Source organism: Cupressus sempervirens, chromosome 3, assembly GCF_028749045.1.
Source record: "Cupressus sempervirens isolate cs-2001-9-10 chromosome 3, ASM2874904v1, whole genome shotgun sequence".
NCBI classification, from domain to species: domain Eukaryota; kingdom Viridiplantae; phylum Streptophyta; class Pinopsida; order Cupressales; family Cupressaceae; genus Cupressus; species Cupressus sempervirens.
Genome location: NC_143120.1, coordinates 869194991 through 869218419, shown reverse-complemented (window position 1 = coordinate 869218419; position 23429 = coordinate 869194991). Strand labels below are relative to the sequence as shown.

The 23429-nt window shown below is 40.5% G+C and overlaps 3 protein-coding genes across 5 annotated transcripts in view; 2 read left to right on the top strand and 1 right to left on the bottom strand.

Moving 5' to 3' along the window:
* The window catches only part of LOC149569542 (ABC transporter A family member 8-like), a 189173-nt gene that overhangs the window by 95953 nt on the left and 69791 nt on the right, over positions 1–23429 (bottom strand). The window lies entirely within an intron of this gene.
* On the top strand, positions 13872–15287 carry LOC149569544 (uncharacterized). Its single transcript, XM_089823427.1, has 4 exons — positions 13872–14081; positions 14225–14610; positions 14776–15074; positions 15190–15287. The coding sequence occupies exons 1-4, from the start codon at positions 13872–13874 to the stop codon at positions 15285–15287; spliced, it is 993 nt and encodes a 330-aa protein (XP_089679553.1).
* On the top strand, positions 15311–16265 carry LOC149569543 (uncharacterized). Its single transcript, XM_089823426.1, has 3 exons — positions 15311–15587; positions 15706–15929; positions 16055–16265. The coding sequence occupies exons 1-3, from the start codon at positions 15360–15362 to the stop codon at positions 16263–16265; spliced, it is 663 nt and encodes a 220-aa protein (XP_089679552.1). The 5' UTR covers positions 15311–15359.

The window sequence follows — 23429 nt, the reverse complement described above, 5'->3', positions numbered from 1 at the left end:
TGTTTTGCAATGTCAAATGGGATCGGCCGTACCATCGCCATTGAACTTCGGCAACTTTTCTTTGGGTCCTACCATCACTCCTAGATTCTGTGCACGAGCATTGTTTGTTCCTGCAACACTGGCACTGTTCACTCCCGCACCGACGGTCTGCACTCCCACACCGGAGGTCTAAACTCCCACACCGGCAATCTGAACTCCCACACCGAAGGTCTGCACTCCCACACCGGCAGTCTGAACTCCTACACCGGAGGTCTCAATAGCTGCGAACCTTGGTAAAGAAGAAGGATCTTCTGAAAGTTGTCTTCTGTGGAAGTGTATCCCGGACGAAGAGGTCACTCCACGCTCGTGCTCCCTCGGCACTCCGAACCGTGCGGGTCGATGCTCCTCCGTCTGAATTTTCTTCCCTCGGCGAACACAAATTCAAGAACACCTCCTGTGCTTCTTCCACCAACTCCACCCACTGTCGAGTCTCCTCCAGCAATTCCTCCGCTCTTTGGTTTCCGTCAGCAATCTTCCAGAATCTCCTTTGGCGCTCTGCCTGCTGTGCCAAAATTAAATTAGCTTGAGCTGCGTTAATCTTATCTTTATCTTTCACCGTGTTCTTATTTTTATTCAACAGATTCGGCATTTAATTTCCATCCACCTGCCTGCGTACCAGGTCCATCGGGCAATGGCGCCAAATGTTTACCGTACTGGTAAAGAAATCAACGCATATAGACAATGGAATAGAATAGCAGAATTATATTCGCATATGCCAGACATACATTATGCTTCATAAGATGAATGATAGAAGATGCTTTACAATGATCCCAGACGGGATATAAATACTATCCGCTGAACCTTCCCGAAGGAGTCCGTCGACCACAAACATTGTCCGCTACAAACTATTTACCTGTCGGCTACAAAATACAAAACACCGACGACAATCATCCTGTCGGCTATAGAAACACCGACGACAATCCAGTCGGCTGACAACACTGCCTTCCGTACGACTCTTTGTGACCTCCATAGTTGTCGTACGACCACTCATTCATTTGTGTCTTCCGTATGGCCTGCTAACATCATCGTACAACATTCTCTAATCACCGTATGGCCTTTAACTCACTTCCACTACAGCATTCTTTCCGCAATCTCCTGCACACCATACAGCCATCTCTGGCATCCGTACGGCCACCCCTTCTCACTTCCCCAACAAACTGTACAATCCCTTGAATTGTACGGCTCTGTTTTTTCCCTTCCAATTCAGCCCGTACATCCTCCCAATCTGTGAATTTTGTTCACTTTCGTACGGCTATTCTGGGTTCCTATAACTCGTTTACTTTGGAGTTAGTCGGAACATTACACAACTCTTTCTTTCACTTGCGGCATTTATAAATTTATATATTATTGCTATATTAATTATTATGGTTTACATTTAGTAATGTTTTGTATATTATTTTATTTTGTATGTAGTTTGTTATTATTATTATATTCAATAAATGTCAATGTGTGTATACACATATTATTATGTTTCAGATTATATTATGATTATATGTATAGTCAAATAATTATGTTTTAAATATATAAAACTAATTATGATAATTTAGTATATATTTACTATTTCTATTATTAAAATAATGTTTTATTTATTCAGTTATTGATATGTAAAATCATATTAGTTAATATATCAGTTTCTTTCATTATTATTACTTCATATTTCATTATTATATTATTAACAATATAGCTAATTTAATTATTCCTAATAATTTTATATATTCATTAATTTATTACTATTACTATGTTTTTTTTTAATTTCTATTTCATATTAAAGTCTATTCTAGAAAAGGGGACACCAAAGTCCGCCCTTCCCCAAAATTGCTTCTCCTCAAGCAATTATATGTTTTAACATGTTAACATTCACCAAGAATGTCCTTGATCAAGTGTGCTACGAAATAAGAATGTCCATTTTCAGGGATACGTAATCTCTACCTTGTTGTCAGGTGCCCCTAGAAATTATTTCCTACTTATCAATTAATGAGCTTAAGGGGCTTTCTAATGAATGGTTCATAAGGCACAACACTTGGTGAAGGTTTTGCAAATGGGGTTGTACGCAAAGTGGGTTTAACCATGGAGGAAACTCCATAGTTAAGCGCCCTCAATTTGGAGTAGTACTAGGATGGGTGACTTCGCAGGAAGTCCCGGTGCTTCACCTCTGTGAGCATCACCTAGATCCAATGAGTGCTAAGTGTTCCATTTATTCTCATGAGAGATATTCATGTTGAATCAGTACTCATGAATTATGGGTCAATGAGTTTGACTCAAAAACTACACATTTAAATCTTGATAGCAATATCACAATTTGACTTCTTGTAGAAATTATCTCCGACTTATCAGTGTAATAGCAGTTCTCCTTTAAATGTCGTTGTTGTAGGGCGCCCTTAGCAGTTCTCCCTTTAACTAACTATTCAATAAGGTGCCCTTAGCAGTTCTTCCTTAACCACAGCATAGTAGGGTGCCCATATCATGATTATCCCTTAACTACTACTGCAATAGAGTGCCTTCAGCAATTCTCCCTTGCCTACTTCTACAATAAGGTGCCCTTAGCGGCTCTCCTTTAATCATAGTGCAATAGGGTTCCCTTATAGAAGGTCTTCCTTAACTACTGCAATAGGGTGCCACAATTGTAATATCCCTAACTAGATGTTTTTCCCCCAATTTCTCACCAACAAATTTTCAAAATACAACAGATAATTTTATTCAATAAAAACTGGCAATAGCCAACAAAGTACTCATATATAATTACTTCACAATTCGTTATTGGATTATAAACAAGCAATATAATAACATAATATAGAAATCTGATCTTATAAACAACAATGGTCCAATGAAAAACACATAGAAATGAACCTGTAGCTCCAAGCCTGAACTCTGATGTGATTTGACCACATAGATGAATCAGGTTTGTGTCCAATCCACCAAGAAACCTGAAGGGTTCCATCCTCAAATTTTGTTACTGAAAGTTGCAAGCTTCCATATTTTCTCAAAAGAAATTTGAAATCAATCTCAATCCAAGCATACTTGAAATGAATGAAGTCTTCATCTTTTAATGCCCAAGCAATGACTCTTTAGCTTCCCTTTCCTAAATTATTCGCCCCCTTTCCCTTCCATCACCTTATGAACACCCTTTAAACATTAAAAATGTCTAAAAATAATTGACCTTATGCTCCAACTAATTCGCTTCAAAATTAGTTAATGCATTTGACTTTAAATTCTTTAATGTCCCCAAAGGGGAACTTTACATTCCTCCCTCCTCGAGATTGATTATCCTCAAGCAATCAATACCAGGAACCCATATAAGTCTGCAAGTAATTCTATAACTCAATCTGAGATCATATCTGTTGGGTGGATATTTTGCAACCGACAGTTTTGGGTAAAAATCCAGTCGCAAAATAGGATGACCAGCCACAACATGTGAGACAGAGTCTCTCCTACCTTAAAGGGAAGGCTCCCCCCTCACTGGTCCTTGGATCAACTCAAGGTAAGCAAGAAGTCGAGAGATTTTATAAAATGGGCATTACTGATATCCTTTCTTCTTATCTTTCAAGAAAGAATCCACTTAGTCATGGAGCGAGTAATGGGCAGGGTGAATCTCTAACTACACTTCTATCAAGAGCTGAAAACATTGATACTGATAAACATTCACTAACTCAAAGGCTAACTGAAAATGTACCCTTTTGGCTCTAAGTCCGGTCATACTTCTATGTGGAAAATGTTTACAATTAGGGCATAAAGACTCCTAAAAGTAAAAATAATTTAAATATTTTGCGAATTAAGAAAGAAGTATAAGCTATAGAAAAAGCTTCTAGCTATATAGTTCCATAACCAATCCCAGTCAAAGCTTCGGGTCCGATTGCTCCTTAAATCACTATGTTCTATTATTGAACACACAATAATAACATGAATCAAAGATAATAGGCACAAATAACAGTCAAAGCTTCTAATTTGCTCTATCACAATTGCTTCCAGACAAAGCTTTGAATTCAATTGCTTATTTTATTCACTTTTCTCCCAATTCATACTATACAATGAAAGTTATGCTTGCACAAATGTGGCAGAGATTTCTTGCATACAACAAAAGATGATTTTTACAATTAGGGGGTATTCCTTTATATAGGCACAAGAGTTGAGAGAAAGGTGGAGGAAAAAGTGAGAGCAACTTAACCAACTTTGACCTAGTCTAACTACAAGAGAAAATATAGGATTACATGCAACTGCAAATGCAACTTGCATTACATCTTTACATGCACATGTAACTCACATTACATGTAATTACATCTTTTCATGTAATGCATCCTCTTCAACTACAAACATGAAAGAAGAAAGAAGATGGAAAAGAAGGAAACAATCCTAGGATTTGTTCTAAAGGGCCTTGTACTTGACGATGCAATCCTGAATGATCACAGGATCAGAAGTTCTTGTACTCTGTACCACTGCATTCACCTTGATAACTATGGTGTTGCGTCTTTTGATAACCTCTGACTTTGATGAATTGTCCTTTGTCATTTGAAAACTTGAAGTGATCAAGTTTTTCTCACTCAAGTTGTCGTGAATTCTCATTTGTAGATTGACACATTCTGGATTCTCTGGCACTTTCAAAACCTTCTTGACGATGTTCGGATGTATATTCAGAACAACTTTCCATCAGCACCTTTAACTTCTTTTTTTTCGAAATAAAGTGTTTGGCGCATGGGAATGCATGCAAATGGAGATTGCTGATTTTCAAAATGTGACTAAAGGTTTTCAAGACGTTATTAGATGGAAAATGGATTATATGTAAATGCAACATGTAACAGGAGATGAAAGGTCAAATGAGATTCTTCGCCTTTATGTCAATCTTCCTGCTTACTTCTGCATACTTGGGTATGTCGAAAACTCTCATGAAATTTTGCACTTTGAAGGAGATCTCTCTATAACGGTTCAGATATGAAACGTTGTCCTTTTTTAATGTTTTTCATAGGTATCGATCATTATTTGCAAGAAAGCCTCGAAATCCTTAATGCAAAAGACTAGCATTTTAAGTGTCATTCCACCTTTGCTCTCCTTATGTTGGCCTCCACTAGATCATCTTTGGAGTGTTTAGCCTTTACCCTTCCGTATGGCTATCAAGCCCTTACCATACTATCCTTATCTTCACTCTACTGTACAGCCATCCAGTGCATACTGCACGGCCTTTGTCTTCATCCCTGTTTTTGGCCACCGTAAACCTGTTGCAACCCCATACATGCTTGTTTGGAGTTAATTGGATTCTGGATCATCACAGCAGTGAGGAAACATCAGATGGTGTCAAAGATAATTCATCCAACTTCCTTGACATTATACTCAACACCCTTTGATCACCCTAGATACATTGATAGTGAGTGTTCTTATCCTCATGTAGTTGAGAAGATCACGGTCGTCACTGCCTTTAATTAAATTTTCCCCTATTTGCCATTGAGAAATCCCCCACCAAGTGACATAGAAGTCTGATTAAGATCAATGGAAGTCAAATCAACATAGTGGTAGAATCAGATTGCCCATATTGGGCAGCTCACAAATCGGATGGATAGCATGACGGTTGGACTCTAGATTGGGCCATGTCAGCTTATTAGAGTCGCAACCACAGAGATCAGCTTTCAAGTCATTGAGCCTTCTCTCTATGCAAGGTTATTTCAATTCAATATTGCACTGCATGATGTGTGTAGAATTATGTCAAGCTAGCAGAGATCCTCTACGAGCCTGTTGTGACTAAGCACCAGCTTGCCCGTCTGGTATCACACATCAAGCACAATTTAAATTGATCCCCCCACTACAGTTATTCTTGTGTTTGGTCAACATGCACAGTGTGATCACTGTCACCATGCAAAATTGTTAAAGCTTGGTCTGCATTATCTGACCAGTGTGTGCATATTCAAACCACAATGAACCGAACACTGAGATCGCTCTCATTGAGGTGACAAACTCAACAAGCCAAGGTGATTTAAGCACACAATTGTAATAACCCTCAATAGGCTATATCCTTAACAAACATCAATATGCTTTTGCTAATCAACAATTTGATATTTTGTCAAACATTTGGCAGGCAAATTATTATACACTCAGTAAATAATGCCTTAAATTCACAGCCAGCTGCTCACAATTTTAATAGATTAAGTCTTTATCAATTTGGACAAATGAACACCACTAAACAATTCTGACATGATTCGCACCAGCCTCTGAACTCATTCATCAACAAACCATATAGCAATATAATGAAAAGGGAATTTAATTGTTCGCCGATTATAAATCAGAATATAAAGCCAGCCTTTTACTTTCAAACTATGTAATATAAACTAAATTTTACAAATTAAGAACCCGGTCTTTGCTGTAGAATGTAATTGCAAAGTCAAATTGAAAGCCGCCTGGTCTAATCTCAAATTTGGCATTCACAGTCTACCCTTACAAATGCTGCCCAAAACAATCTCCAATCTGCAGACTAAACCCTCATCCAGCAACAAAGAAATTATAATATTCAATTGTATAAATGCTCCTCAACCACAGATAATACAAAAAGAGGAGACGATAATAAAACTCATAAGTCCACAATACCTCAGCTGTGGATTCTCAGAATTAAATCTACAATACTTCAATTGTAGATCCCAAACCCTTATACTTCAATAAGGGCACAGAGAAATCAGAACTTCAGAAATGTCACAAAGATGACAAAGCAAAATAAGATTATCAAATAATTGGATGTTTTACTCATCAAATGGGCTCATATTTATAATTTCCAAATGGCACAAAGTTTCCCAAATGAACTTCACTTTGGAAGCTTCCCACACACAACATTAAAATATAATAAAATGCCATTATAATCTGATTTATTAATTGCTTTTGGCTCCGAAAATGACCTTTTCCACCATAACTTAAAATTCTGACACGTAAGGCCACTATTTCTTGTTCCCATGATTTAAAAAATTTCATCCCGATTCCAATGAGCTATGATACTGAGGTGACCAACCAACAACATTATCAAAAATAGCAACTTCAGCATATTTATATGAATAATAATAATAATAATTCACATATCTTGCGGAAACAACTGAAGAGGCATTAGAATCAAAATCTGACAGTACCAAAATGATCCTAATGATGAATGAACCTAACGAGGTGACTTACTATAAATAGACACTCCCTCCAACATTCTTGTAGCTCAAATTGGAAGGCCAAAATAAAAACTAAGAGTATCCTCCAACTCCTCTAACTCAACTAAGCTCATCAGAACCAACAGATTGACTTACTATAATTGTAAATCATTGTAAATCATCGGATCTTATGAAGCATAATGTAATGTCTTGGCATACACGAATAATAAAAGGAGTACTGCTGTTTGTCTGTATGCATTAATCATTTAATCTATGCAGTAAACATTTGGCGTCGTTGCCCTATGAACTTGGAAGGTGGGAGGAATGAAGATTAATGCCAAATCAGCTTAACAAAGATCGAAATAAGGTCAAGGAAAAAGATGGAATACGTACTGCACAAGAAACTTTAATTTTGGCACAGCAAGCCAAACGCAGAATAAGGTTTCAGAAGATTACCGACGAACACAGAAGCGCAGAAGAATTGTTGCAAGAGACTCGACAGCGGGTGGAGTTGGTGGAAGAAACAAGGGAGGAATTTTTGAATTTGTATTCGCCGAGGGAAGAGAGTCCAGACGGAAGAGAATCGACTCACACGACTCGGAGTGTCGAGGGAGCAAGAGCGTGGAGTGAACTCTTCGTCCAAGATACACTTTTGGAAGGGACAACTTCAAAAAATCCTTCTTCACCAAAGTTCGCAACTGTTGAGACCGCCGGTGTGAGAGAATAGACCGCCGATGTGGGAGTGTAGACCGCCGGTGTGGGAGTGCAAAGCCATGGTGGGGGAGTGAACACTGCCAGTGTTACAGGACCGAACAATGCCCATGCACAAAATTCAGTAGTGATGGCGAGACCAAAAGAAAACTTGCTGAAGCTTGATGGTGATGGTACGGCCAATCCCATCCGCCACTGTAAAACATGTGAAATGATCTGGAGGGAAAATGGCATAACAAATGCAAACGAATGGGTGAGGCAATTTCCAGCAACCCTACAGGGTGTCGCAATTGATTGGTTTACTGATACAAATCCACAAAAGCTAAATAGTTGGGACAACATTAAAAAAGAGTTTATCACGGAATTTCAACTGTTAAGTGATGATAACGAAATTGTAGCAGAGATATTCAATACTAAGCAGGGGTAGAATGCAACTATCCGCGTCTACACCAGAAAATTAAAAGACTTGATAAGTAAAATGGAAAATAAGTCGGCAGACGGACTTCAGAAAAGATGGTTCGTGGAAGGCCTATGCCTGAAGTTGCAGAAGAAAATGAAAATTGTGCCGCCGTCGTCATACACAGAAGCATACAACAGAGCATTGAACTTGGAAAGCAAGCAGAGGACGAAAAAGAAGAACAATAGTTCCTCCGACTCAGATGATGACGCATCCTCAGGAGAGGATAGCAGTGATGATGAAACCAATAGCAAGAAGGTTCGTGCCTTACAGAAGGACATGATCCGTATGATGAAGGAATTTAAAAACATGCTAAAGGAAACAAAGGGAAGTGAACTATGGTGCACGGAATGTAAGGCAAAAGGTCACACAAAGGGATCTTGTCCAAAGAACCAGTTTTGCGAGATATGCCGGATCATGAGACATTCCATAAAAGAATTCCCTTTCAATTTGAAAACCAAAGGACCTCAACAAGTGCTTCTTACACAGGCAGCTTCCACGTCGGGAGGGAACAGAGACACAAACATTGATGGTGCCACTTTGGGTGGGTACAGAAATAATAGCAGAGGGTAAAACAACAACAACAATGCAAACAATAACAATAACAACAACAACCGGAGTCGAATTCAATATGATGCGAACGGACGGCTGATCGTTCAATGCCGAGCATGCAATTTGTGGGGCCACTTTGCCCGAGATTGTACAACGGCAAACACACCAAAATTATTATGCAGGTGGTGCAGACCCAACGACCATGAAGATGCCAAGTACCCAAAATCCGGAGTAAATTTGATCACTATCGGGGCAGATGAAGAGGAGGTTCTGGCAATTACACGGAGGCAAGCAAAGGTGTACCCAAACCCGGCAGAAGAAAAGAGGAAATTGGGAAAAGCGCGGGCGGAAACTGAAAAGGCGTCACAGGTGAAGACATCTCAGTTGAAGGACACCACCGGCACCTCAACAAGGAACTGTGCCGAGCAAAACATAATAAAGCAGGTGATGCAAATGGAAGTCCCGATCAAATTAAGTGACCTTCTCACAATGCCCCAGTTACGAACAACCATTATGAATTCTACACCACTTCCGAAAGCAACGGAGGAAACAGGAAGCAACAATAGTGGAACGATAGCAACAGACCCAATACTTCTGACACTCACAACGGGAAGGCATCCGGCGGTTGTCGAGATGGGAATTTTGGGAAATGTTCTGACAGACACAATTGTCGACGAAGGGTCCGATGTGAATGTGTTATCCGAGGATACTTGGAAGAAGTTGGGGAAGCCGACGTTGTGGCCACCTACATTCCAATTGCTCACGACAGACCAGCATGGGATCAAACCTTTGGGAACCTTGAGGGCGCAAATAGTAACTACTGGAACACAACCATTTTTATTAGACTTCGTGGTCATTCTATTGAAAAAAAAAAGGATATGATGCTATTCTGGGACGGAATTGGTTAGTGCAAGCAAAAGTAAAACATGATTTGAAACGAAATACCCTATCAATGGAGCGCGGAGGCAAAAGATTCATAATTGACCTGCACACACAAATGGTAGGTGAGGAGGCAGCATCGTAAGGCTCAGAAGGTGAAGGCGAAAGTGACGATGAAGGAAAGAAGAGAATGGAACTGGATGAACGAGAAGTATTGAGACTAGAAGGAGGATCAAATGACGACCACATAGACTCGGTGAATGGCCTTTTCCACTGGCAGATAGAAGACTACGAACTATTTCCGAGTTGTAATATGTTAAGGGTCGACGGAGGTGAGAAAACAGAGCAAAATGAATGTCCGAAGGAATACAGAGAAGCGGAAGAAGGAAAGGCGGTTACGCCTGAAGCTGAGGGGAAGAACATACAGTCCGAACCTAGAAAAAAGAAAGATCCCAATGTCTGATACATGGTGAACAGACCGCACAGAAAGAAAAGAATACACCGCACCATAAAATTAATTGAAGGGTGTCGACACCAAGGAAATACTCTAGATGAGCGACGACTGTAGGCACAGTGGGCCACGGAGGTGACACTAAACAGACGTAAGGCGTGGCATGATAAGCATCTCAAACTCAACAAGTCTCAACCAGGGCAATTGGTACTCAAGTACGACGATCAGAATGAAATCAAACCAAGAAAGTTTAAGGTTAGATGGGTCGGACCATACCAAATCCGGGAGGTCAGCGACAATGGAACAATAAAATTGTGGACCTTGGACAGGCAAGAAGTGCCTTAGATAGTCAATGGATCGAAATTGAGGATATACCATGCAAGGAAGAGCTCGTCATCGTTGAACAATGACCAAGCCCGACAGTCTCCCTTGTCGTCACAAGTTGGCGAGGTCGGGAGGGAAAATTGAGTAGTTGTATTTTTTGCCAAATTTTTTTTTTTTTAAAAGAGCGAAAAAAAAGGTGAAAAAAAAAAGAGTGAAAAAACAAAGTATGGCCGTGAACTCACCCCGCGGACACCTGTCTCACGGGCAGTGTTCCGTGGGTGGTCCCGCAGATGCCCGTGAGTGTCTTATCCCCGTGGACATTTATTGCCTCCCATGGAAGTTGTTCCCACGGCGTCTTTCTAATCTTCCACGCACAGTCTTGCCTCCCGCGGATTCTTATTCCTCTTGCGGATGTCTATTTTTCCCACAGATGTTTTGCATCTTTCCGCATCTCTCTTTTCCTCCCACGGACTCCTGTTCACAATGGCATTCTCTTTTCCCGCAGTGGTATCCTTTCTCCCGTGGGTTTCCTTTTCCACACACTTACTTTCTATCCGAGGATGGCTTCCTAGTTTCCACGGGTTACTTTGATTGGTTTGTTATTCTGCGGGTTGCTACTCCTCTCATGCGGATTTCTATTTGCTCCGCAGATGCCTTGAGTTATGTTCACTCCAGCGGATGTCTTTGTTCCACGTGGCATAACTCTTCTACAGACGCCCTTTGCGCTGATTCTTTTTCTCGTGGACTCGCCTTCCTGGATTTGTCATGCTTTGATATTGGCAACGAGAGACAGCAGACGAGCAGAGGAAGGAGTCTTACAAAAAAAATACAACTCAAAGATGTTCAGAATGAATAATGTATGATGTCGAGGGGAAGGGAAAGATATAAATAGGTTGAAAATGCAAGCAGTCACTAGAAAGAGTGTGGGATCGAAAGAAAATCATGAAAATGGTGTTTTGTGTGGCTTCGAAAGTGCTAATTTGGTCTTAGCGGCAAGACCCTACCCTGTATTGCGACAAGGAGCGCACCTAGGGCCCTGCCCCTCGACCCCGTTGGGGGCCAGCCCCCTAGACTCCCAGTCGTTGCAGTTAATCAATCGTGGGAAGTGTGACCAGTTGATGAAGACTTGGAGCTGTTGCAGGCATGGAGTGTCTATGTACTAGAGGCACTTGGACTAGGTGTTGGACGTGAGGCTGTCTTGGTGGATGCATAAAGAGCTCGGGAGGAGTTGATCATCCAGTTGAAGGCAATACAACGACACTTAGCTGAGTGGACCCAACGTTGGCAGCAGAGAAAGCAGCACGGGTGGCTATCAAGGTCAACTAAGGAGACAGTATTGTGTTAGCAAAGGCTATAGATGCATCATGGGTTGGAGACCAATTTGTTGCAAGCACGGGACGAATGGGGAAGTGATCTATCTTGTGTTGTTAGTCAGTTAATGTATTTCGTGTGTTAATTTGTCACGAGTATTTTGTAATTGTCGTCTGGAGATGACTTTTCCTTTTTGGGGGGGACGATGTCTTCGGTAGAAACTGTGTAACCGACAGGTTCATGTTGTCGGTAAAGATTGTGTAGCCGACGAGTTCATGTCGTCGGTAAAGATTTTGTAGCCAACAGGTAGATTAGGATTGTACCCGTCTGGAATCATTGTAAATCATCGGATCTTATGAAGCATAATGTAATGTCTTGGCATACATGAATAATAAAAGGAGTACTGTTGTTGCTATTCTTGTTCATTGTCTATGTTCATTAATCATTTAATCTATGCGGTAAACACCTTCTACCTCTCCACCTGTTGATGAGGAGCTCCCACCAATTACTGAGGACAAGGAGAAATGAGCTAAGAAGATTGATGAGGCCTTACAAGAGGATCTGAGGAGGAAACAACTTTGTTTTTTTGGTACAACAGACCTTTTTCTAAAGGTCACACTTGCAAATTGAGGCCTAAGGGAGCAACGAACCATACCATTTGGATACATTATGATGAGATTGAGGTTGAATCTTTACAACAGCCTAATGATTAGGATGGGGATGATCAGGATTCAAGTAGGGTATATAGTGATGAGTGCATACAACTTCATATTCAATCCCCATGTACAAGATATATATCGGGTGTAGAGTTTGTTTGTACCTAAGTTTAATGTGTTGCGGGAGGGTTGGTGCAATTAAAGAGCACAAAACAGCACTTCTTACGGATCTACCTTCTTGTGATACTTTGGTTTTTACATCATTAGCAAAAGTATTAAGTGTTGTTATACAAATTCTGATATTTGTTCTGATGGTGTTGCTGGTATAGAGATGGTTCAGTGAAGACAGGGATGTCATATGCATTTTCCTATCGGATCCTAGTGGAGGTCGGAGTTTGTTGTGTTATCGAATTGCTTGAGGACAAGCAATCTTGGGGAGGGAGGACTATAATGTCCCCATTTTTGGTAGTTTCCTATTATTGGCTAGGTCAATTCATCATGGTGACCCTCATAAGCTAACAATGAGTTTTGAGGGTCTCTAAGGCAGACTTGTCATTTTTAGTAGTCTATTTTGGGATGGTTCCCATATTTAGCAATGTAGTGGAGGCACTGGCAGTTGATTGTCATCTGCATATGATTGTTGGAGTTTGAATTTATTGAGTTATTAATGAGGCTTCATTATTATTAAAGCACTTTATACTATTTCAGGTTATAATTTGGTATTGTGAAGTTGAAGTCTCTTAAGAAAGAAGTGTGAAGAGGAAGCTGAGTTGCACGAGTGTAATATAAACCATAGATGTGAGTATCGCCAATTAATCGGTGATACGAGATAAAATCGCGATTTTTTGGGGCCGACGATTTAGTCGCCCCAAAAATCGCGATTTTTTTTTGCAGATTTTTTCATTATGTTTTTACATTGCTTAGGGTGTTTTGGAGAAGAGAGGATAGAGAAGGAGTTCTTGGCAAGAAATAGGCAGAATCAAGTGCATTTGGAGGCCTTTTGATTCGATTTCTTCGTTACTAGGTAAGTGATTTGAATCTTTGTTTTTTGTTTTTGCAAGAGATTGTATTTTTTTTCTTGCATGTAAATGGATAAAAATATATTCCTAATTAGTTAGGAATGCATTTGATGAATGTAAGCAAGATTAAATGCATTCATTTGCATTTTTTTCCATTCTAGATCGAATTTATGCTAAAAATTTGCCCTTTTAAAAAAAATTTGAAACCCTAGCAGCTAGTTTGTTTGAATGTTATTTGGATTTCAATTTATTGGTGCTGTTATTGGAATGTTGCTTGAATTCTTTGTTTAACTGTTAACTTTGATCTTGTTATAATTTATTTATAGTTTTTTTTTTAAATTTGTATGTGTAGGCAGCCCGCAGCAGTTTTAAATGGCAGACAAATGGCCATTGACTCCATGCCCCTCAGGCTACATTGGCACCAGGCCAAAGAATGCGAGAGATCAAGCATGGAAATATGCCTATGAAGCACCCGATGAACCAACCAAAGTGATTTCCATTCGATGTGAAAAAGTAATATCCGGGGCATTTATTGGTTCAAATATCACATCGCAGGGATCTCAAAACATGATACGAATCCTTGTGAGAATACAACAGAAGAAATAAAAAGGTTTGCAAATGCCTTGCTCGCAGCTGGAGAGCAAAAAAAATTGCAAAGAGAGCGGAATAAATTGCATGTCAGGGCAGCCATAGCAGAGACCCAAGGCAGTTTCGTTGATGTTCAGGAGGAGGAGGCAGCCATTGAGAGCATGGTTGGCACTTATCGTGGGCCGCGTGTCCGCAAACAGGGTGTTTTTTCTTTCACGAGTTCCACTCCCACTCCCACTCCTACACCTCCTAGCACTTCCGCACCATCAGGATCAGCAGGTGCTTCTGGGATAGGGAGCTATTTTGTGCCGAGACACACACCTGATGCACAACCTTCATTAGAGGCCACTAGATGGAATAAGGAGGTCCATGACCAGTTGGACAATGCACTAGCAGATTTCTGGGTTTTCAACAACCTTCCTATTAGTGTTGTTGACAGTCCCTATTGGGAGGCTTTGGCCACAGGGTTGACAGTTGCAGGAAAGGGGTACAAGTCCCCTTCTCGTTTTGTGTTGGGTGGCAGGTAAGCGAATAATTTTATTACACTCGATTTCCTTTTAATTTTTAACTTTTTACTTAGTTCTAAATTTTAATTAATTTATCTAGAAATTAGAATGTTGATTACTAAAGTCTAAATCAATTTTAAATTACTAAGAATCTAAGACATAACTAAATTTTGTTTTTGTAGGCTTATTGGAAATGCTGTTGAGAGGGCCAAAGCATTTGTTGAGGAACAGAAACAAGAATGGACAAAATTTGGTTGCACCATTCTTTCTGACGGGTGGACGGATGGGAAGAGCAGGACCATAATTAATTTTTTGGCCTGCTGTAATGATAATGTGGTGTTCCTGAAATCAATCGATGCCTCCAACAAGGTAAAAAATGCTCAGACATTAGCATTGATGTTGGAGAACATGGTCTTAGAGATTGGCATTGAAAATGTGGTGCAAATCATCACAGACAATGCTGCTGCATATGTATCAGCAGGTAAACCGTAATTTTATGTTGCATGTGCATTGTGAATTTCACAACAAGAATTTTTAATAGTTTGATATTTTTGAAAAGTTGGAAACTAATTAGTATTCGCTTTTACAATTGGCAGGAAAATTCCTACAGCAGAGGCACCCCACTCTCTCTTGGACCCCGTGTGCAGCACATGTCCTTGACCTTCTTTTGGAGGACATGGGCAAACTTGAGTAGGTCACTCTAATTGTGGAGGATGCAAGGCGGGTGACAAAATACATATACAATCACCCATGGGTCCTTAGCCTGATGAGAGAGCACACTGATGGCAAAGAAATTGTCAGGCCTGCCGTCACAAGGTTTGCAACGATTTTTTTGACATTGCAAAGCATTCTCGATAATTTGGCTTCTTTGAAGCAAATGTTTGTTTCCAAAAAATGGCTTGCTTCCATATTTTCAAAGAAGAGTGAAGGAGAGAATGTTGTGCGGATTGTGTTTGATAAATATTTTGAAGATAAGGCTGATGAAATAGTAAAGGTAACTACAAAACTTTAAGTTTTAGTTTACACTTTACAACTTTATAACATACTAAGTTTGTAACTCAAGTAAATAATAATTTTGTAACTTGTCAACTAATTTCAAATTTATATTGCAGGTGTCTGAGCCTTTAGTCGGAGTTTTGCATTTGGTTGATGGAGACCAAACGCCAATGGGTGAACTATATGAGGCCATGGACAAGGCCAAAGAATCTGTCAAAAATTACTACAAGGGGGAAAGCATCAAATATGAACCCATTTGGCAGATCATTGATAGAAGGTGGAATAATCAGCTTCACCAACCCATTCATGCAGCAGGATATTTTCTCAACCCACGTTTTAGGTATACTGTAAGCTCATTCTTACTCAAATTTAAGTTAACGAAGACTTGAGTTCATTTTGCTTTCGTAGGGTGTTGGGTGTGTACTAAAATTGGAAGACTTATTTGTTTTTGGTTTTTGGTTTTAGGGCTGATGGTACATATGCAGATCCTGATGGAGAGGTCATCAGAGGCCTAAGTGAGTGTGTCGAAAAGATGGTAACCAGCGAGGAAACAAGAGATAAAATCATCGCTGAGCAGGAGATCTTCACTTCAGCAAGAGGCAAGGTGTTCTCCACTTCTCTCTACAAGAGAGCAAGGCTTACACAAACCCCAGGTAATACATTTGCAAACTTCTGAATCTCAAATGCTAAATTAATATTTATGTTTCATTTTTTGTTGTCTATTAGTATTTTCTAACTTGTACAATTTTTGTGATGCAGTGGCTTGGTGGACCACTTGGGGTGCGAGCACTCCAAATCTTGCAAAATTTGCTCTCAGAATCCTATCACAGCCTTGTAGCGCATCACATTGTGAGCGCAACTGGAGTTTGTTTGAGGCCATCCACACAAAAAAGAGAAACAGGTTGTCCCAAAAGAGGATGAATGACATGGTCTATGTACAATATAATCTTAAATTGCGCATGAAAAAGGCGCAACAAGATCCTCCTGGGCCAATCGATTTGGATGAGATAGATCCTTATTATGATTGGACGGCACAGGAGCAGGCTCCCTTATTTACACAGGAGGACATCTCCAATTTGGAGAGGGAGGCTGCGGAGGAGGAAGGGGGTGGAACTGGATATGACATCGATTTGGATGACATCGAGGAGGGCGATGATGAGGATGATGACATTGAGCTTACTGCAGAGGACCTTGACATCTTGCGCGCAGCGAATGTGGAGATACCGATATCTAGTTCTATAGCTACACCATCTCCTGCATTGGCACAGACACAGACACGGGCACAAACCCTGCGGGGTTCTAGTTCTAGAGCTTTACCCTCTCCCGCACTCGCTAGTAAAGTGTCTGGGAAGAGGAAGATGTAGTCCTGTATTTGACATTTGTACTTATTTGTAGTCATGTTGATGTGCTTATTTGAACTCTTTACATTTGACACTTTATTTATGAGAATACATCTCATGTGTTGTGAACTTGTTAGTTGTTAGTAATTTACAACTTGTCACTACTTACTTGTTAGTAATTTACCGATTAATAACACTTTTTGCATTGATATATATCTAAACATGATTGTTTCTTATGTATTGTTAGTAATTAAGTCATTAGATGCAAAAAAACATTGAATTCTGTAAAAAAATCGCATTTTTTTATTAAAATTTAGTGGTTTTTTAGTTCCCGATTTTTTCCCCGATTTTTTCCCGATTTTTCCCGATTAAACTTTTTCAGGCCTAGGCGATTAATCTCCTCAGGCGATTTTTACATCAATGATATAAACGACTCCATTGTTGAGGAATTACCATCCATTTGTCTGTTGCTTTTATTTATCTCTAGTGAGGATCTAATTTGAGTCTTGTGAATTCAATCCACTGTTGTAGTGTAATGGATGCAATCTAAGCTTCTGGAATCTGTATATGGTGTCTTCTCAAACCATGTCTTTAGTGGCTGAGAAGTGATTTTCTTGTGGAGAAATTCTGTGATTATTATCTCTGATTTAGAGAGCCTATTTATCCTGCTGGCTGGCGTTCTTCCTATTGGCATTTAGGCAATCATTTTCTGAAGAAAATTGGTAATTGAAATCTCTGTTATCAATTGGCAATTACATCTGCACTAGGGCGTTTATACTCCTCCATTCAAGATACCAAGAAATCTTTGTTTGGCATTAATACTGCTTGCAAGCCGGGCGTTAGATATTCTTGTCAATGCCCTGCTCTTAGCGTTGAATGTTTTGTAGCATATTGAAGGAGTTTATAACCCTATCAAGTTGTGCATATCACATCATCGTTGGGCGATTTCACATGTTGTGGGCATTAATCTTCTCTGCATTTAGGTGGCTGAAATCCCTGTCATTTGGCATTTCTTATCTGCTATTGGAGTCATATTTGGCATCACTTATACTTGTCGATAAAATTATAAAGCAACCGACAGGTAGATTAGCATGTAGTCAGTAATTGTTATGTAGCCAACATGTAGCCAACGGGTTGTAATTATCATCGGAAGCACTATGCAATCTCTTCAACATATATGCGAATAATAAAAACAGTACTGCTGTTACATGTTCTTGTTTATTGTCTGTATGCATTAATCTATTCACCCCATACGGTAAACATTTGGCACTGTTGCCCAATGGACCTAGAACGAAGGCAGAGGAATGAAGACTGATGCTGAATCAACTTAACAAGGATAGAAATAAGATAAAAGAAAAAGATGGAATACGCACCGCACAAGAAATTTTAATTTTGGCACAATAGGCCGAGTGCAAATAGAGGTTTCAGTAGATTGCCGACAGACACCGAAGCACCAAGGAATTGTTGGAAGAGACTCGACAGTAGTTGAATTTGGTGGAAGAAACAAGAGAGGAATTTTTGATCCTGTATACGCCGAGGGAAGAGAATCCAGACGAAAGGGAATTAACTCGCACGGCTCAGAGTGCCGAGGGATCACAAGCATGGAGCGAACTCTTCCTCTGCGATGCACTTCCGGAAGGAACAACTTCACTTCAGGAAAACTCATTTTCACCAAGTAACACGGTTGTTGGAAATAAGATGACTATCCGGAACAATGCGAGTGTTCAGACCAATGCAGGTGTGCAAAACAATGTCGGTGTTTAGAACAACGCGGGTGTGCAAATCAGCACGAGTACACAAGAAGTACCTCCAACTCGAATAGTAATGGCTGGACCAAAGGAAAAATTGTCAAAGTTTGATGGTGATGGAACGACCAATCCAATCCAACCCTATAAGACATGTGAAACAATTTGGACGGCGAATGGCGTAACCGACATAGATGAATGGGTCCGACAATTTCCAGCAACCCTAAGGGGTGTAGTAGTTGATTGGTTTGCCTACGCCGATCCCCAAAAATTAACTACATGGGTAGGAGTTAAAAAGGAGTTTATCACCAAATTTCAATTGCTACGAGACGACAATGAGATCGTAGAAAAAATCTACACCACAAAACAAGGGAAAAATGAAATAGTCTGTTTATATGCTAGAAAACTAAAAGAATTAATAAATAAAATGAAAAGTAAGCTGACAGATGGGCTGAAAAAGCGATGGTTCATTAAAGGACTACACCCGGAGTTAAGGAAGAAAATGAAGATTGTGCCGCCATCATCATATACTGAAGCATACAATCGGGCGATGGACTTAGAAAGTGAACAGAAAACAAAAAAGAAGAAGAAAAGTAGCTCATCCGACTCAGATGACTCGTCTTCGGAAGGAGATAGTAGTGGTGATGAAAAGGACAGTAAAAAAATTCAAGCCCTCCAGAAGGATATGATCAGAATGATGAAGGAATTCAAGAATATGCAAAAAGAGACGAAGGGAAATGAGCTATGGTGCACGGAATGTAAGACAAAAGGTCACACGAAGGGATCCTGTCTGAAAAACCAGTTCTGCGATATCTATCAAATTATGGGACATTCCACAAAAGAATGCCCCTTCAATATGAAAACAAGAGGGCATCAACAAGTGCTCCTGACACAGGAGGCTTCCGCGTCAGGAGGGAACGAAAACAACAGCAATGATGGTGCCACTGCGGGTGGGTACAGAAATAATAGAAGAGGGCAAAACAACAATACCAGTAATAATACCAACAATAATAATGGGGCCACAGCCGAATTCAGTACGATGCGAACGGCCGCCCAATGGTTCAATGTCGAGCATGCAATTTGTGGGGCCACTTTGCATGGAACTGTACATCAACGAATACACCAAAATTGTTATGCAGATGGTGCGGTCCTAGAGATCATGAAGATGCCAAGTGCCCGAAATCAGGAGTGAATCTGATCAGCATTGGGGCAAACAAAGAAGTCTTAGCAATCACCCGTAAACAAGCAAAACTGTACCCCGACAAGACGGAAGAAAAAAAGAGATTGGAAAAAGTGCAGGCGGAAATTGAGAAAGCAACACAGGTAGAGATATCACAATTGAAGGACACTACTGGTACCTCAACGAGAAACTACACAGAACAAAACATCATACGGCAGATATTACAAACTGAAATACCAATCAAGTTAAATGATCTGATCCTCACAATGCCTCAACTACGGACAGCACTCACAAACATAGCCCCAACTGTTAAACTACCAAGAGAACATGGAAGGGAAAAGGAAAGCGGAGCAAATGCAGTAGACCCAATGTTGTTAACCCTCACATCCAGACGACATCCGGCGGTCGTAGAAATGGGTATATTAGGAACGGTGCTTTCAGACACAATTGTGGACGGAGGTTCAGGGGTAAACGTCCTACTAGAAGATACCTGGAAGAAGTTGGGACAGCCGACGTTGCGGCCACCTACATTCCAGTTGCTCATGGTAGACCAGCACAGGATCAAACCGTTGGGAATTCTAATGGCACAACCAATGACTATTGGAAAACAGCCATTCCTACTTGATTTCATCGTCATCCCGCTAACGAGGAGAGGATATGACGCCATTCTAGGTCGAGGATGGCTCGTACGAGCAAAAGTTAAGCATGACTGGAAGAAGAATACACTATCACTAGAAAGAAAAGGACAAAAATTCATTATTGATTTACACACACAAATGGTCGGTGAAGAAGCTCTATCATCTGATTCCGAAGAAGAGGATGAAGGAAGGTAGCAAATGGAACCGGACGAGGAAGGAGTCCTACGGTTGGAATGTGGATCAACGGGCGATGATTTGGATTCGATGAACGGATTATTTCACTGATAGATGGAGGATTATAAGCTACTCCAGAGCTGCAACATACTAACGATAGAGGAAGGGCACAACAGAGACGGATCTCCAAAAGAATTCAGCGAAATAAAAGAAGGGAACGCACCGCTGGATGAAACACCTGCATATGTATTCGGTGAGGGGAAGCCGATAAAATATGACGAAGCCACAGTACAAACCATGAATTTGGGAGATGAGGCCGAACCAAAAAACATACTGGTGGGGGATAACTGGAATCCAGTACTAAAAGCAGCAACATTCAAATTTTTTTTGGAATACAAAGATGTATTCGCTTAGACATATAAGGATTTGAAAGGAGTTCTGCCAAAGTTGTGTTCACCACATTTCGTTGGTCGAATGTGTAGAGCTTGTACGGAAGCGACCTTACAAGATGAATAAAAATTACGCGGCACGGGTTACAGAAGAAATTAACTAAATGCTGGAGACGGGTATTCTTTTTAAGGTTCAAACAAGTGAATGGGTGTCACCTATAGTCATATTCCTGAAAAAGGATACCACCCAAATAAGGATATGTGTCGAATTCAGATGTCTCAATGCAGTAACAATCAAGGACCCCTTCCCGATACCCTTCACAGACAGTATATTGAAGGAAGTAGCTGGACACGAGATTTATTCATTTATGGACAGGTTCTCGAGATATCAAATTTGCATAGCAAAAGAGGACAAACTTAAAATGACATTTGTGGTAGAAGGCGGGGTATACGCATACAACCGATTTTCATTCGGCCTGTGCAATGCACCGACGACATTCCAAAGAATCATCTTGCACATATTCGACAAAATGTCTATCAGAAATTTCAAAGCATTCCTAGGTGACTGGTCCGTATTCAGCACCAAAGGCAAACATCTGGCAGCGTTGGGCAAATGCATGGAAAGATGTCGAAGGGCACGATTGGCCTTAAACGCAAAGAAATGCAGATTCATGGTTCTGCAGAGAAAATTACTAGGACATATAGTCTGTAAGGAGGGATTGAAAACAGATCCAAACAAAGTCAAAGTGATAATGGAAATGCAGCCATCTACAAATGTAACAGAGGTAAAGTCATTCCTGAGACACATAGGATATTATAGAAGATTCATCAAGAACTTCACCAAAGTATCATACCCGCTAGACAAATTGACATGCAAAGAGGAACCGTTCAAATGGGAGAAAGAACAGGATGAGTCATTTAAAGGATTAAAGGTACGATTGGCCACAGCACCTATACTGGCGTACCTAGATTGGAACAAGGAATTTCATGTTCACGTGGACGCATCCAATTATGCAATCAGAGCAACTTTGGCGCAGACAGTTAACCACGTGTTAGATCACTCGGTATACTTTGCCAGCTAACTACTGTCAAAAGCAAAACAGAACTACAATACAATAGAACAGGAAGCCCTAGGAATGGTCTACGCAGTGCAGAAGTTCCGACATTACTTGCTAGCAACACCGTTCATGTTTTATGTAGACCATCAAGCTCTGTTGTACCTGGTGAATAAACCTATCATCCAAGGCAGAATTAGTCGGTGGCTACTTTTGTTGCAGGAATTCACCTTCAAGATCATTGTATGGCCCAGGAAGAATCATGTCAGCGCAAACCAACTGTCGGGAATTAAAACAGGTGAACCGGCGGACAAAGTGAATGATGATTTTCCTAATGCACAATTATTTCAAATTGTAGTACTGCCAAAATGATACACAAGTATTGAGGAGTACCTTTCCACATGACAGCCACCGAAGGAGATGCCACAAAATGAAAGGCGGAAATTAGTAATAAGGAGCCGTACATTTCAATTGACTAATGGATTACTGTACAAAATGGGGCCTGATCACATCCTCCAATAGTGTGTGTTAGAGAAGGAAATATCGAGAGTGTTGAAGGAAGCACATGAGGGTCTAGCAGGAGGACATATGGGACCTGATACCACAGTGTGGAAAATATTGCTGGCAGGACTATGGTGGCCAACAGTGTACAACGACGCACGCGAATGGGTCGTCAAGTGCGACAATTGCCAAAGGGCGGGAAAGCCACTAAAGAGAGACTTCATGTTGCTTAACCCCTCACATGCGTAGGAATCATTTGAACAATGAAGATTGGATTTCGTGGAACCCCTGAGAGTAAGCCGAAGGCACCGATGCCGATATAGTCGTAGCTACAGAATACTTAATGAAGTGGGTGGAAGCACGGTCTTTACCGAATAACTCAGCGATCAGTACAACGAAATTCATATATGAACAAATAATCACTCGGTATGGAATTCCACTTCAGATAACGAGCGATCGTGGAGGGCATTTTGTCAATCACGTCATTAAACTGTTTAACTGGGGAATTCAAGATATATCACTCTCTATCCAACCCGTATTAACCAAGAGCAAACGAACAGGCTGAGGCTATGAACAAGATCTTGGTAGCAATCATCTACAAGTCATGTACGGTCGAAGGGGAAGACTGGGAGGAAAAACTACCCTCTACCCTCTGGGCATATCGCACGGCATACAAGGTGACAACCGGACACACACCATCCCAGTTGATGTTTGGACAGGAGGCAATAGTACCAGCAAAATTTATGATACCGAGTCTGAGGATCGCGCTGGAGAATAAGTTAGGTGACATGGAAAGCCTGAGGGAAAGGTTGCATAAT